The following is a 15,697-nucleotide window of genomic DNA, read 5'->3' as shown; positions in this document are numbered from 1 at the left end:
TGATGCTGTCATAGTGATGGAAAGTGCCATGCAGGCACGTGAGGGAGAAAAGCCAACAGTCTTAACCAGCAGTGGACCATGTGAGCTAGCTATACAACTGGCCAGCCAGACAAGGTATGCCCACTGGTGCAAGGGTCTGCTATGGGGATAACCAAGGACTTTCTGATTGGATTTGGGCCTGCTTCACAGGAGGCAATTCATGCCTGGTGCTGACAACCTAGTCAAAAGCCTATGGATGGAGTGGCCATAGGCCCAAGTTGTTTGGCTGAATATACTGTGCCTATAAATATTTATGCTTATGACCATAGACAGGTTCTGCTCTCACTTTGGTCAGAGAAGCTTCTTTGCGCAGATGGTGGTGACTACTGGGATGACTTGTCAAAGTGCTGAGAAGTAACACTTAAATGCTCAACACTTAGTAACACATCTCTATCATAGCCTCTAAAGCTAGTTCCGGGAACTTTGTAGAAGAGGTGATAGAAAGACTCTAGGAGCCAAAGGATGGGGAAGTATATTTTGGAATGCTGTCCCTAGACATGAGGGGGCTGTTGCATTCATGATTTCATAGCAGTTGTTACCTACACAATATTTGGCCCATCGATATGTCATTATGGTGGGGGGGACCTCCACAAAACCTCAAAGATATCGAAATAGAAAAGGGAATAGACGTACTGGGGAGATGGCTTAGCGGCTAAGCGCTTGCCTGTGAAGCCTAAGGACCCTAGTTCGAGGCTCAATTCTCCAGGACCCACATAAGCCAGATGCATAAGGTGGGGCATGCATCTGGAGTTTGTTTGCAGTGGCTGGAGGCCCTGATGCGCTCTCTCTCTCTCTCTCTCTCTGTCGCTCTGAAATAAATGGATAAAAATTTTTAAAAAAAATTAAAGGGAATGGTTGGAAAGAAGTGGTTCAGTGGAAGGGGTTGGAGTATGGGGGAAGATAGTAATGAGAAGAGATTATGATACAAATACATTATGTACATGTATGAAGGCTATCAATAAAAAGTTGAAAGAGCAGGCTGGGCATGGTGGCGCATACCTTTAATCCCAGCACTTGAGAGGCAGAGGTAGGAGTATGGCTGTGAGTTCGAGGCCACCCTGAGATTACATAGTTAATTCCAGGTTAGCCTGGGCTTGAGTTAGGCCCTACCTCAAGAAAACAAACCAAAACAAAACAAGCAAACAAAAAAATAAATAATTGAAAGAGTAGCTGGCTATGGTGGTACATGCCTTTAATCCCAGAACTCGGGAGGCAGAGGAAGGAGGATCACTGTGAGTTTAAGCCTGGGCTAGAGTGAGACCCTACCTTGAACTCCCTCTCCAGCCAAAAAACAAAAACAAAAACAACAACAACAAAAAAGTAAAATTAAAAATATTAAGCAAGATGCTACAAAAGTACTTACAAGAAAGAAAAATCCTAATTCTACTAATCTATGGAAGATCTAAATTTCAGAAGTGAGGTGAACTTTTTGTGTTAGAATCATTTTTCTATGCTTAAAAAAAAAAATTAATTGGGGCTAGAGATATGGCTTAGTGATTAAGGCACTTGCATGTGAAGCCTAAGATCCCAGGCTGAATTTCCCAGTACCCACCTAAGCCAGATACACAAGGTAGCATGTGTCTAGAGTTGGTTTGCAGCAGCTGGAAGTCCTAGTATGCCTAATCTATCTACCTCTTCTCAAATAAGTAAAATATTTAAAAAAATAACTGCTAAGGAGTCTACAGCTCCAGAATATGAAATTCTCCCATACTCTTTTTTTTTTCTACCAGACCCTAGGGTCTATTTCTTGGCTTACGGGTGGGAGTTAACCTGAAATACTGTTAGCACTGTTATCACATTTACACTTTTTTTCTTTCCTTTTTTTGGAGAAAGGGTCTGGATCTAGCCTAGGCTGACCTGAAATTCACTATGTAGTCTCAGGCTGGCCTCAAACTTACAGTACTCATCCTAAGTCTGCCTCCTGAGTGATAGAATTAAGGACGTGCACCACCATGTCCTGCATGTTTACATTTTTTATTGTAGTTAGAGTTTCTGAAGATTGAACCCAGAGACTCCTAATGCTAGATAAGTACTCTATCAAGGAGCCACATGCCCAGCAACTTTGATACCCTATCAAACTTGTTTCCTCATTTTAGTGTGAACTCAACTACTCAGCATCCTTATCCTTTCATACAAGGAGAAGGAACACAACAACAAAACCAAACTTTTCTGCTAGCTCCATAAGCTTCAAGCTAATAGTCAGGTCCAGTACTATGCAGTCATACAATAGCAGTATACTCTGGCCAGGTTCTTCAAGTGAACAGGGAACTAACAAAGACTGATTAGAAATTCACCAGCTTGGTAAGGAATGCTAAAATTTCTTGGGAACATTTTGATTTACTATCAAAGGAAGTAGCAAGGTCAGAATGAAGAGGAACAGAGAATTTTCCTACAAAATGATTACCAATGTCTCCTCAAATGTACAGGGATTCTTTCACAGATTTTAAAAACAATATTTTATTTATTTATTTGAGGTAGAAAAGAGGCAGATGGAGAGGGAGAATGGACATGTCTGGGCCTCCAGCCACTGAAAACAAACTCCAGATGCATGCACCACCTTGTGCATGAGGCTTCCATGGGTAATGGGGAGGCTTACATGGGTAATGGGGAATCAAATCTGGGTCTTTAGGCTTCAAAGGCCAGTGCCCTAACCACGAAGCAATTTCTCCAGCCCTACTTTCACATTCATACAAAGAAAACACGAGATTGTCATCAAACTTAGGGTAATATTTGAAGAAACAAAACTAAAGAAACATAATTCCACCAAAAAAATAGTAAAACAGAAACTGAATAGTCACAAGTTTTGGGTCATTCTGTTTATTTCGTCAGGAGACTCAGTGATATTAATTGGGATGTTTAAATGTCACTTCAATTAGGAACCTCTTTAGACCTTCATCAATTATTTCAAGTGTTTTAATCTTAAATATATCTCTTTCTTCTACAAATTTCTGAAAGAGATGAATACCTCCACCAACACCAAAATAATGTGCTTTGCTAGCCAAAAGCACCCGACCATTCTTACCCAGCAGTATGAGGAATGTTTGGTGCAATGAACTGTAATACTCTGGATTGTAAATGGTTTCTGAAGTGAGAATGAGGTCATATTTTACAAAGTGTTTATCAGTTAATACAAGTTTACAAAACTGAGACCACTCCCCAGAAAAGAACCGACATTTACATATTTCTTGGGCTATTTGTGACTTCTTGCATCTCTTCACATCTGGCTCATTTACACCATTCTCGTCATCTTCCGAAGTGAAGTTGGCAACTACGTTAGGTAAGGTCACCTTCTCAATCACGAAACTGTTATAATCCTGAAAATGAATTTCTCTGGCCCCTCTTTTGAATGCAGTTATACCAAGCAACCCTGACCCACAGCCAAGATCCAGCACTTTTTGCCCAGAAAACTTCACTTTGGCTTTTGTGAGATAAGCCAGGAGGTCAATGGTACATTCCCAGATTTTTAATCCTCCTTCATAAACACCTGGAATCAGATCAGAATGAGAAGAAAAGCTTTTTGAAGCTATGTTGTCTCCAATGAACTCTTTCAATGACATAGTTTTTACTACAGACAAGTTAACATGCTGGAGACCTGAGAGCTCTTCTGTGACTTTATGTTCTAGTACCTTCTTTAAATCTTTAGGCACAGCGTGTTCTTTGGCAGCAGTCGAGGAGGGCTGTTTCTCATATGACTCCAGATCATTTGAACTGTTAGTTACATTAAGTGGACTGTCAAGGTATTGAGAGGGAGCTGCATTTCCCAACGATATGCACTCCCCTAAGAGACCATGAGGCAAGTCAGTCTGTCCTGTAGAACATTTTCCATCCTTCTGTTTTCCTTTTTGACTTCTTGAAACTGATGATTCTTTTGTGGAATCCAAGGTCAAAGCTCCATCTCCAACAGGTATTAATTTATTTTCCAGATGGTCACCAATTGGGAAGTTAAATTGAAAGGACATCGTCTTTTATATGCACATGATCTTTAAATTCAAAGGATGATGCTTCAACTTTTGGGCAGAGTTTAGTGGCAGACAGAAACCTGATTCACAATGCCTATTTAACTGCTTGCATGTCACTGAAATGTTCAAAGCTATTTCCAAAGACTTTTTACAGGCCTTTGTATCTCTTTCAATTCATCCCTGAAGGAAATAAAAAGAAATCAGATGAGGGTTAAAGCAAAATGTCCATTTCACTAAAACAAAATATTAAACAGCTTTCCCTCTTCAAACAGCTTCCTATTCCAAGAAAGTCCTAAGGAAGGCAGGGAGGATGATTTAGGAAAACACAAACACAGAAACTTTATGGATTCAAAAGTAGGAGAAGCAAATAAATTGGAAAACAAACAAAATAGCAGCAGCAGTAACCTTCACCAGAAGAAGCTATGGAGTCACATTTCCAGACAGAGCAGCCTGGCTACTTGGTGTTCTTTACCTGCCCTGTCCCCTAACATATTAATGTCCTAAACGTCCAACATTTCTTCACTTTTGTTACTGCCTCAAATAATAATTTAAGGTCTTTTGGTTGGTGACCATTCCTTTTAAAACATTCACAGGTAGGGTCTGTTGTGTATAAATGCATCCAAATGATACATAAGCATTTGGTCCAGATTAGCGGCTTTAACTTATGTGGGTAATTAATTAATTAGGGAACTGTGTGGGTAGCTCACTGGGTGAAGTATGGGGCCCTGAGTTCGGTCACAAGCGCCCATGTAAAAATGCCAGGGTGGAAGAGCACGGCCTAATCCTAACACTGGGGCGGTAGACACAGGAGGATCCCCGAGGCTAGTGGGCCTGCCAGTCTCGACTAATGGGTGAACTCCAGGCCAAAACTAGGTGGATGTCGTTCCTGAGTATGACACCCAGTAGTAACCTCTGGGCTGCACAGGCACACATGCATGGAAAAAAAAAATGGTTGTAGAGCAGACACAAAATAAGGGCAATGTAGTCACTGAAGGACTGCAGAAGGTGGATTCGATTTTATTGAAAACGTCCACTTTTCCAGACACTTCATACCATCAGTTTTAATTTTAACAATTCCGGACGGCGGGATCTTTCTTCCTTTTACAGAAGGCGTACAAAGGGAAGCACATATGGAGCTTGTAAGAACTTTCTACCCTTCCATCCCACCACGCCAAGGGCCCGGCAGTCCTTTCCGGCTATGGGGCCAGGCCATAACTGGCCCGCGAAGTACAAGTCCAAAGCCCCAAGGACCGAGCGTGACAAACCTGAGGACGTCCGGTCGCACTACTCCGAAGGGTCAGAGTTCAAGACGAAGCGCACAGTGCCCCACAGCAGGTGATAGCAGCTCGCTGCCAGCGTCGGGTCGTTTGGGGAAAACCTCGGCGGAGAAACTTCCTCGTCAGTGCGCACCAGTAAGTCGAGTCCTCCGGGGGCTAGAGAAGCCGCCTGGCTCCCAGCATCCTAGTTGGCCTCCTCTCTATGGTTCTAGTGCAGGCGGGGAGCGCGCGAGGCCCTCTGGGAGGGCGAGACTTCCGGTGTGGGTGATGGCGGGATTGGTGTGAAGTTGTGGCTGTTGGTGAAAGATGTCCCGGGATCGTACCGAGGCGGGCAGTGTGGTTCCCCTAGAGGAGTTAAGTAGCTGGCCGGAGGAACTATGTCGCCAGGAACTGCCTTCGGTCCTGCCCCGGCTCCTCATATCCTTGGTCGCTTCCTCCGCCCGGAGGGTTGAGGGACGCGCGGTGATGTCCGCGCCGCCTCACTCTGCCCGCGGCGGGCGGCCCGGGGAGGGAACGGGCGAGTGGGAACCTGGGGCGCAGAGATCCGGGACTTGTCTGGCCTTTGCTGTGGAGGGGCCTCGATCTCGCCGGCGGGTTGTGATTGAAAGTGCTGGCTGTGGATTGGTGCTCTCCTGCGTGCCACTCCTCTGCCGTTGGTGTTTCTGGAGTTCTCAACTTGCTGTGAAGTGGAAAGACTGGCGTGAGGGCAGTGGGAGAGGTCAGGACTCGGACTTCAGCTCTCGGCCAACTGTCTCCAAGAGTTGCATGAAGTGCAGCAAGAGAGATAAGCCGAGCTCTTAGCATCCCCAAAATGGTGGTGTGTAGATTGATAGCTCCTTCCAGTATTGTGAGAATGAAAGGACATAATTTTACTATGGTGCCAGATCTTGGAAAGGATGTTCAGTAAATACAAATGTTTCCTCTCGTATCTCTGTTGCTTGCTAGAAACGGTTGCTTCGGCATTGACTTTAATCTGCCGCATTTGAGTTGCTTGAGGCCACCATTGTCAGGTGCAAACTACTGCTGCTGTCATGTGTTGGGGGATGTTATATGTATTCCTGGCGGGCCTGGACCTCGTGGTGTATTGTCTTATGTCCAAATACACCCATTTCCCCCAGAAACTCCTAACAACGACCACCTCACTTTGTTCTGACGGTTTTTCCAGAGCCTCTTTTTCGTTCCCTGGCTTCAGATCCCACCGTGCCACCCTGGCTTGGTGTTATAACACTTCTAACAAAGTGTCAACTCAAATGACTGTCATGTCAGTGCCTCTCATCTACCCAATCTGCTCTTCCTTCACAACATTATCAGTTTCTGATTCTAAACTACATTCTGAGTCTGTCCATCCATCCCCACTGCTACACAGATTCTATTCTTCTGTGACCTGGCCTATTAATTATTCTTTGTTTCCATACCTCTTATAAACCACTCTACAAAACAGTTTAGAGTGAAACACCTACCTCACTTTATTTCCTTTTTCACCTCATTCTATAGCTTAGGAATAAAATCCAAACTTACATATGAGGCTCCTTTTTGGCCCTTCTCTCATACTCGCTCCCATGTCCCCCAACACACATTTCCTCATGATATTGCCAAGGATAAAGCCAGCAATTTGGTTTTGTTCACTGTTTTATCCTCAGAACGGAGAACAAAGCCTGACATGCATCTTCAGTAAAGGACCAAAAAGATTTCATGTTTTTTGAAAAATACTTTTATGTATTTATTCATTTGAGAGAGTGAGAATGGGTGCACCAAGATCTCTCGTCACTGCAAATGGACTCTAAACACATGTGCCACCTTATGCATCTGGCTAAGTTGGGTGCTGGGGAATTGAACCTGGTTTCTTCACAGGCAAGTGCCTTAGCTGCTAAAACATCTCTCCAGCCCAGATTTCATTTTTCTTTTAAATACTTTTATTTGAGAGGAGAGAACAATTAATGGACACACCTGGACCTACTGTTGGAAATGAATTCCAGATGCATGTACTATTTTGTGCATCTGCCTTTACATGGGTGTGGGGGAATCAAATCCAGGCTGGCAGGCCTTGTAAGCAAGCTCCTTTAACCACTGAGCTATCTTTCCCAAGATTTTATTTTTAAAAATGCATAGAAGTGGGCGGGAGAGATGGCTTAGCAGTTAAGGCACTTGCCTGCAAAGCCAAAGGATCCAGGTTCAGTTCCCCAGTACTCACATAAGCCAGATGCATAAGGTAGTGCATGTGTCTGGAGTTTATTTCCTAAAAAATATTTTGACCAAACTCTTTTCTACCTAATTAAGGTTAAATTTTCAAAAGTAAAAGTAAGGCAGTAATTTAAGTCTAATTGTAGTCTCCTAGGGATTATTGCTAAATTTCAGGAAGGGTCCTTCTTGAATTTATTCTTAGTAATGAATATTGTAGTCTGTGATACTAGTATTTTCCTTAATGATTTATATTTTACTCTATGTATCAGCATTCTGAGAGTTGGATTGAGCATATTCGTAAGTAAAATTGTTTTAGTTAAATGATTTACTTTCAAGTTACCAAGATCTGACTTCCATGTGTGTAAATAGATAGGACCTTGCAGGTTTATATTCCTTTCAACTTTGATCCTTTTCCTTTTAAAACAGATTTTTTAATTTATCCATTTTGAGAGAGCAAGTGAGAGACAGAGGTAGAAGGAGAGAGAGAGAGAGAGAGAGAGAGAGAATTGGTGTGCCAGGGCCTTCAGCCACTGCAAACAGACTCCAGAGGTGTGCGCCCCCTTGTGTGTCTGGCTTATGTGGGTCTTGGAGAATTGAACCTGGATCCTTTGGCCTTGTAGGTAAATGCCTTAACCACTAAGCCATCTCTCCGGCCTGATCCTTTTCTTTATTATAGCTTTTCTAACCTGTTACATAATTCATTTTTTTCAAATTAATGTTTTTATGTTTTAGATTTCATTTTGACAGATGACGAAGGGTTCTATTGGTATGTAAGCATGTTGTAAGTTTTCAGCATTGCTGTACTGTGATTGCATTTAGATAAAACCTAATCTGGCATGTCTTTGGCAATCTTCAGTCTCTTAACATGCTTAGTGATTTTTAGAAAATGCTCCTTGAAGTTAGAAGAGGCTGATTGTCAAGATGATGACATTTACCACTTGGAACAATTTTACTTTCTTTTTATTTATTTTATTTTTTTAGAGGTAGGGTCTCACTTTAGCTCAGGCTGACTATGTAGCCTCAAGGTGGCCCCAAACTCCTGGTGATCCTCCTACCTCTGCCTCCCAGTGCTGGGATTAAAGGTGTGTGCAATTTTACTTTCTTAGTTAAGAGAGGCCATTGCGAGTTAATGCTGTGGATTATTCACTGTAGTGGTTTTGAGTTAGCTTGTTCTCTTTATATTTCACTTGGTTATGGAATATTTGTTTATAATTTTGAATGTACATTGCCTGTTAGGTCGATTTTCTCTAAGTATGAAAGTTACACATGCTTACTGTGGGAAATTGAAACATACAGAAAAATAAAAAAATATTAATAATTCATCCACTAATCTGAAATGTTCTGGATTATGAAGAGAACAGTCTCATATCATTCTTACACATATTTGTCAGGCCAGGTATCACTTTATATGTACATGTATGCAATACAAGTATGTATGTTAAAGTTGTGATTTTTCTGTTTTTTGAAATTTTATTATGAATTTTTTAAATGTTTTTGTTTATTTTCTGGTTTTGAAAGGTAGGGTCTCTAGCCCAGGCTGACTTGAAAATTAGCCATATAGTCTCAGGGTGGCCTCCAACTCATGGAGATCCTCCTACCTCTGCCTCCTAAATGCTGGGATTTAAGGCTACCACGCCCAGCTACTTTTGATTTTTTTTTTTTTCAAGGTGGGGTCTTACTCTAGTCCAGCCTAACCAGGAATTCACTATGTGGTATCAGGGTGGTCTTGAACCCACAGTGATCCACTTACCTCTGCCTCCCAAGTGTGGGGATTCAAGGCATGTGCCACCATGCCCAGCTTTACTTTCGATTTTTTAAAATGTATTTTAATGATAGTAGATCCTATTCAATAGGTGAACTTATTCATTTAACTGACCTTCAGTTGCTGCATGAGTAGGCTGTTCTGTTTGCTGTTATAGATGCTTTTTACTCTGACTAGTTTCTCTCTGTAGAAAATGGCATTTTAGCTGGGCGTGGTGGCGCACGCCTTTAATCCCAGCACTCGGGAGGCAGAGGTAGGAGGATCGCCAAGAGTTCAAGGCCACCCTGAGACTACATAGTGAATTCCAGGTCAGCCTGAGCCAAAGTGAGACTGTACCTCGAAAAACCAAAAAAAAAAGAAAGAAAGAAAGAAAGAAAGAAAGAAAATGGCATTTTGAAACTACAAAACTTAGGATTGACATTATTTGTATAGTCACATTTAATAAAAGTCAGTGACATGACTGACCTTTTTAATGTTTTTACATAATATGTTTCTGTTTTGCTTTATAGGAATTTTGAAAATAGTTATTGAGATGTTTTTGCCTCATGTGAACCATCTGACATTGGAACAGACTTTGTTTGCAAAAATGTTACCAAAGGTATAGTAATGTATTTATCTATATAATTTGAATGTTGTTAAACTCAGTTTTATATAACTGGTGGTTTGAATGCATGGCTTCATAGGCTCCAGCATTTTAAATTAAGATTGAGCTTGCAACTTGAGTCTCCAGTGGGCAGAGCCCTGCAAGGGAAGAGGTATGTCATTGGGGGCAGATCTTGTATCAGCCCTAAGGTGTGGTCAGAGCAAGTTGAGCTTTGGCTGTTCTTGTTTGTTGGCTGTTTGGTGGTGTCTCTCTGCTATGATCTCTGGACATGAGCCAACATCCTGGGGCATTGATAGTGTTTCCCCTAAGTTCTTTAAGCCTGAACTAACCCTTTCTCCCATAAACAACTTCTGGTCAGATGCTTGTCCAGCAACACAAAGGTAATGCAACAATAATTTATTCTTAATTATAGCTCTATTTTCCTAATGTCTAACACATTGGAGTACAAGTAAGTAGTTAAAAATAGGTGATGTGGGCTGAAGATTTGGCTTAAGCAGTTAAGTAAGATGCTTGTGAACCCACGTAAGCCAGATGCACATGTTGGTGCATGTGTATAGAGTTCATTTGCAGTGGTTAGAGACCCTGGTAAGTAAGTAATCATTAGAATTCTTCAGTTACCTGATTATCTTTGGAATTTTTCTTGAGTTGTAGAAAATGTTCAACTATTTATATAAGTGAAAATAGAGATGCTAGTGTTCTTAGGCCTATGGGAAACAATATTCTTCTTGAATTACATTTTGCTGTTATTATAGTATTGAGAACACTTAAATTGTTTAGAAAGATCCTGGTATTAAGATATTAAGGTGGTATACTTTACAGACAGAAAGCTTATCCCTCGTCTAGGAAGGATCTGTTCAATTGGTCAAAAAGATGAACTGGGCCAGTTATAAATGAGTAATGAATAGAAGAGTCAATACAAATTTATTGCCACAATCAGGCAATACCTTTGTCAATGTCTTCATGAGTGTTGATGAGGAAGGCAGTTATCTTTTATTCTGCAGAATAGTCATTATATTTGTTGCATCCCCAATTGAACTTTGAATTTTTCTATGCATGTTATTAAATGCTTTGAAACCACAGAAATGAAATGTAAATTGATTGCCTTGAGACTTTTTAAAGGAGCTATATTATAGAGATACACACACACACACACACACACACACACACACACACACACATTTATTTGAGAGAGAAAGAGGCAACGAGAAAGAGAAAGAGAGAGTGAGCAAGCATATCAGGTCCTCCAGCTGCTGCAAACAAACTCCAGATGCATGTGGCACTCTAGCTTTATGTGGGTACTGGCGAATCAAACCTAGGTCCCTTTGCTTTGCAGGCAAGTGTCTTAATCGCTGAGCCATCTCTCCTGCCCTTTGTATATTTTTAAATTAGGTATAAAGACCATGGGTAGGTGTTACTAATGAAAAATCAGATCATTCTATAATGTTTTTCCTTTAAGTATATGCTTTTCTAGTGATTTGTTATTCCTGTTTACTATCTGTTTTGTTTTCACAGACTGTAAAATTATTTGATGACATGATGCTTGAATTAACTAGTCAAGCCAGAGAACTGTCGAGCCAAAATATGGAAATCCAGAGCACTCTTAGGAGTATTTTACAAGTAAGTCATGCATGCTGGAAAGAGTAAGATGCTGGGTGTGGTGGCACACACAGCAGAAGCTGGAGGATTACAAGTTCAAGTTTAGCCTGGATATAGTGAAATCCTGTCTCAAGAAAGGAAGGAAGGAAGAAGGGGAGTGAGAGTGAGAATTGTTTTCAAGTGGGTGTGGTGGCTCAGTGCCATAATCCCAGAACTTGAGGAGCTGAGATAGGAGTATTGCTGTATGTTTGAGGACCATCTGAGCTAGAGACGGAGAATTTGTTTTGTTTTAAAGTCATTTATCCTTTATGTAATGGCCTATTGCTGAAGTTATTTAACTTCAAAGAAGTTACTTAACTTCAAAGAAATGCACACAGAAAGATGAATCTGAATATTAAAAAAAATATTTGCAAGAGGGATGGGAGAGAGGGAGTAAGAATGGGTGCATCAAGGCTTCTTGCAGCTGCAGACAAACTCCAAACTCATGCTGTACTTTGTGCATCTAGTTTCACATGAGTATTAGGGAATCAAGCCTTGGGCCGTCAGGCTTTGCAAACAGTAAGCACTGAGCAATCTTCGCAGCTATGAATTTTTTATATACTTTATGGTTAGTAGGTCTTGTATAAGAAGACAGATGACCAAAACAGCACCCTGTCTGTAATTTCAAGGCATATATGTAGATCTACCATGTGCTTTGAACTGTGAGTCAGGATTCCAAGTGGCACTGACAAACTGAAGTTAATTGAAAAGAAAGTTTTGTCTGTGATTGTATCTCTAGTAGGGCAGCACACTGATTAGTTTATACAAAAATATGTATATTTAGAATGAACTTACTTTGTTTATTTCCAGACAATGGTACAGGTATTAGGATGTCTTAAAGGATGTGTTCAACATGTCTGTACCACACAGAAATCTGTTGTTCTAGAAAATATTCATAGTCTACCCTCTTCAGTCCTTCATATACTGAAAAGTACATTTGTACATTGTAAGGTGAGTATTGGGTCTGGGTATAGTTTAAATAATCTGGAACTAATGGATAAAAGGGCTGAGTAAAACAGTGTTTATACATAGGATTTTATATTTTCATTGGGATAGCCTGTTCCATAGAACAAAGTGTATATGTGTAAATAATTGTTTTCAAAATAGGTGGTTGTAAGACAGTGATCAAAAGTGGCCTTTTGATAGTTTCAGAGGATTCATTCCATCATTGTGGGGAAGGCAGAGTGAAACAGCTCACATTATGGTTAAGAGAAATGAATGGGGAAATGCTAGAGCTCCTAAGGTTTTTGTTGTTTTTTAGGCAGGGTCTCATTCTAGCCCAGGCTGACCTGGAACTCACTCTGTAGCCCAGGCTAGCCTTGAACTCATTCAATTTTTTAAAAATTATTATTATTTTGAAGCAGGGTCTTACACTACCACAAGCTGACCTGAAGCCCTGGGCTGGCTTTGAATTTACATTGATCCTCCTAACTCAGCCTCCCAAATGCTGGGATTAAAGGCATAAGCCACTATGCCTGGCTCTAAATTAATATTTTTGGCAGTTTTTAATTTTTTAAAAGTGACTTTTTTGAGGGTTATTTTTTGAAACTACCCCTCCATAAATGAAGAAATGATTCATGATTGATCATAGGAGTCTTGAAATCATTCATTCTGTAGAGCATTGATGGGTCAGTGACTGATTGCCATTGGGTGCCTGAACTTCTGGGAAGCTAACTCCTAATCCACTGCAATAGTGCTCAGGCAGCTTTTTAAATACAAAGTTCTTTTGCAAACACTGCTTACGATCTAGAGCATGAGTTAAAGTGAATTTGGTTCTTGAGATTTTTATGTCTTACTATTTATCTCATTTCTATATTTTTGTAATAGAACAGTGAGTCTGTATATTCTGGACATTTGCACCTTGTGTCAGACCTTCTCCAGGCCCTTTTCAAGGAGGGTTATTCTCTTCAGAGGCAGTTGATGAAACTGTTGGAAATGGTTTGCATGAATCCTGCTGTAGAGGAGAATGATACTTTGAGTATGGTAGAAGGTGAGTGAAGAAAAACTTGTTTAAAGCCAGGGGTGGTGGTGCATGCCTTTAATCCGGGAGGCTGAGGTAGGAGGATTACTGTGAGTTTGAGGCCAGCCTGAGACAACATAGTGAAGTCCAGGTCAGTCTGGGCTACAGGGAGACCCTAGCAAAAAAAAAAAAAGTAACTTGTTTAAAATGTGATGCAAAAATGACAACTGATGATTAAGTATCAATTAAGTTATTGACCCTAATGTTGCTAGTGATTCTTGCTATCTTACTCACTATGTGCACTAAATAACTTACTAGATAAATTTTTGTCTTTTAAATTTGCAAAAGTTATTTTTGGTACTTTATCATAGATTTGATTTTCCAGTTAAAGTTTATAATAGGAAAATTTCCCATAAAGATTAACAAGAGAAATATGCAGCTTTATATGCTTTAAAATCCCTATTCGGAGAAGGTAACTTTCAGATTTTTTCCACCATAACTTATAGCAAGAAATGCAGTTATGTTACTTCCCATAATATTTTTATAGTGAAATGATGCTTATCTTACATGTAGTGAACTTTATATTGTTTCTTTGGCTCTGTAATCAGCCCAATGGCTTGGCACATACTGCTTCATTTTTGAAGAATGACTAATTGTTAGCCAGATGTTATGGAACAGGTCTATAATCTTAGCACTTGGAAGACTGAAGCAGGAGGATCATGAGTTTGAGATGAGCCTGAGCTACATGTACAGATCTTGCCTTAAAACCATAAAATTACAAAAAATTTACTGACTATAGCCTACTTTATTTATTTCATCACTCACTAAGGAAATATGATCGAGACATACAGAACTTGTATTCCTAACTTTGATATAGAGAAGAGCTTGGCTTAATGCAATCTATCAGGAACTTTTTGCTCTATAATAGACCCAAAAATCTGTTAGCTTAAAATAATGTCTGTTTATTCACAGTTCTGTGAGTTTGTAGTTTAGGCTGTGATCAGCTGTTACAATTTTCTGTGACCCACATTTGCAAGTGCATCACTCATGTATTTGCAGTTGAGAACTTCACTTACTGCTGGTTTTTGACAGAGGTGGAAGTTATGTACTATATATCACGTAGCAAACTAACCCAGCCTGTGATTGTTTTCAGGGTTTCTAGGAGTAGCAAAGATAAGGCAAGTCCCAGGACAGAAGTACATTCCATGTCCTGACTTGCCTTTTATTACCATTCCATTTGCCACGTCAAGCTGTAAAACTCTGTCCAGAGACCATATGGCTTTAGAGGGAGCATTGGGCTAGTTTTATAAATTAGCTAGCACTGGAAGAATTAAAACTTTCCATGAACACAGTGTAAATTGGTTTCAGTGTTTCCTTGTTAGGTTTCTTTTCTTAGCAGTGTGTCAGTTTTGATTAGAATTGTATCTGTAGAATTTTGATTATGAAAAGGCAGTGTTAGGCAGGAGAGATGGCTCAGCCATTAAGACACTTACTTGCCTGCAAAGCCTGAGGACCCAGGTTCAGTTCCCCTCTACCCAAGTAAATGTACAAGGTGGCACATGTGTCTGGAGTTTATTTGCAGTGGCCAGAGGCCCTGGTGCACCTATTTCTCTCTCTCTCTCTCTCTTTTTTAAAATAATAGAAGAAATAAGAAAAGGCAGTGTGTTTTTATTTTGATGAACCTATTTAGGTTATTGGGTAGCTATGAACCTCAAAAATATTTTTAAATATTTTATTTATTTGAGAGGGGGGGTGCATATAGAGAGGGAATGGGCATGCCAGGACCCAGCCAGTGCAAACAAACTCCAGACCCATGTGCCACTTTGTGCATGCGACTTTACATTGGTACTGTGGAATTGAACCTGGGTCCTTTAGCTTTGCAGGCAAGCACCTTACCCACTAAACCATCTCTCCCACCCATCCCCCTGTAGTTTTATAATTTTTAAAGAGAGACAGGTGGAGGGGAGGGAGTGAACGGGTATACCAGAGTAACCTGCCATTGCACAAGAACTCCATAGGTATATGCCATTTTGTGCATCTGGCTTTACATGGGTACTGGGGCATTGAACCCCAGGCTACCAGACTTTGCAAGCAATTACCTTTAACTGCTCAGCCATCTCTCCAGCCAACTTTTCATAATTTTTGAAACTTTAAAGTATGATGCTTATTTTCAGTAATTATTTTTGACTCAGTTATTCTCAATCTGTAGTGTTCACTTGATTATTAAATATAGGAGAAACTCACGCATACAACATGATTATTTCAAGAGTTCTATTCTTC

At 40.5% G+C, this 15,697-nt stretch overlaps 2 protein-coding genes across 6 annotated transcripts in view; one reads left to right on the top strand and one right to left on the bottom strand.

The window, feature by feature from the left end:
- Nucleotides 1-2,840: 2,840 nt before the first annotated feature.
- On the bottom strand, nt 2,841-5,459 carry Mettl18 (methyltransferase like 18). The gene is made up of 2 exons (XM_004658803.2): nt 5,264-5,459; nt 2,841-4,178 (listed from the first exon to the last, which is right to left on the bottom strand). Exon 2 carries the CDS (start codon nt 3,996-3,998, stop codon nt 2,883-2,885), a length of 1,116 nt encoding a protein of 371 aa, XP_004658860.2. The 5' UTR covers nt 3,999-4,178; nt 5,264-5,459; the 3' UTR covers nt 2,841-2,882.
- A 60-nt stretch (nt 5,460-5,519) lies between these two features.
- Nucleotides 5,520-15,697, top strand: part of C1H1orf112 (chromosome 1 C1orf112 homolog) — a 43,244-nt gene continuing 33,066 nt past the window's right edge. For 3 of the 5 annotated variants that reach the window (XM_045142225.1, XM_004658893.2, XR_006635132.1), the window contains exons 1-6: nt 5,520-5,692; nt 7,714-7,753; nt 9,728-9,816; nt 11,335-11,439; nt 12,268-12,408; nt 13,285-13,447. In XM_045142225.1, coding sequence (XP_044998160.1) covers nt 5,582-5,692; nt 7,714-7,753; nt 9,728-9,816; nt 11,335-11,439; nt 12,268-12,408; nt 13,285-13,447 — 649 coding nt within the window. In that variant the 5' untranslated portion in view covers nt 5,520-5,581. Of the gene's footprint in view, nt 5,693-7,708; nt 7,754-9,727; nt 9,817-11,334; nt 11,440-12,267; nt 12,409-13,284; nt 13,448-15,697 lie in introns of all 5 variants that reach the window. The other 2 variants (XM_045142224.1, XM_045142226.1) reach the window with 2 other exon arrangements.

The sequence above is a fragment of the Jaculus jaculus genome, chromosome 1 (genome assembly GCF_020740685.1).
Source record: "Jaculus jaculus isolate mJacJac1 chromosome 1, mJacJac1.mat.Y.cur, whole genome shotgun sequence".
NCBI classification, from domain to species: Eukaryota; Metazoa; Chordata; class Mammalia; order Rodentia; family Dipodidae; genus Jaculus; species Jaculus jaculus.
Note: the sequence above shows the minus strand (reverse complement) of the source record. Positions and strands in the feature narration are given on the sequence as shown.

Bases quoted from the DNA above. Each gene is read 5' to 3' on its own strand.
- Mettl18 (XM_004658803.2), bottom strand. From the start codon at position 3,998: ATGTCCTTTCAATTTAACTTCCCAATTGGTGACCATCTGGAAAATAAA.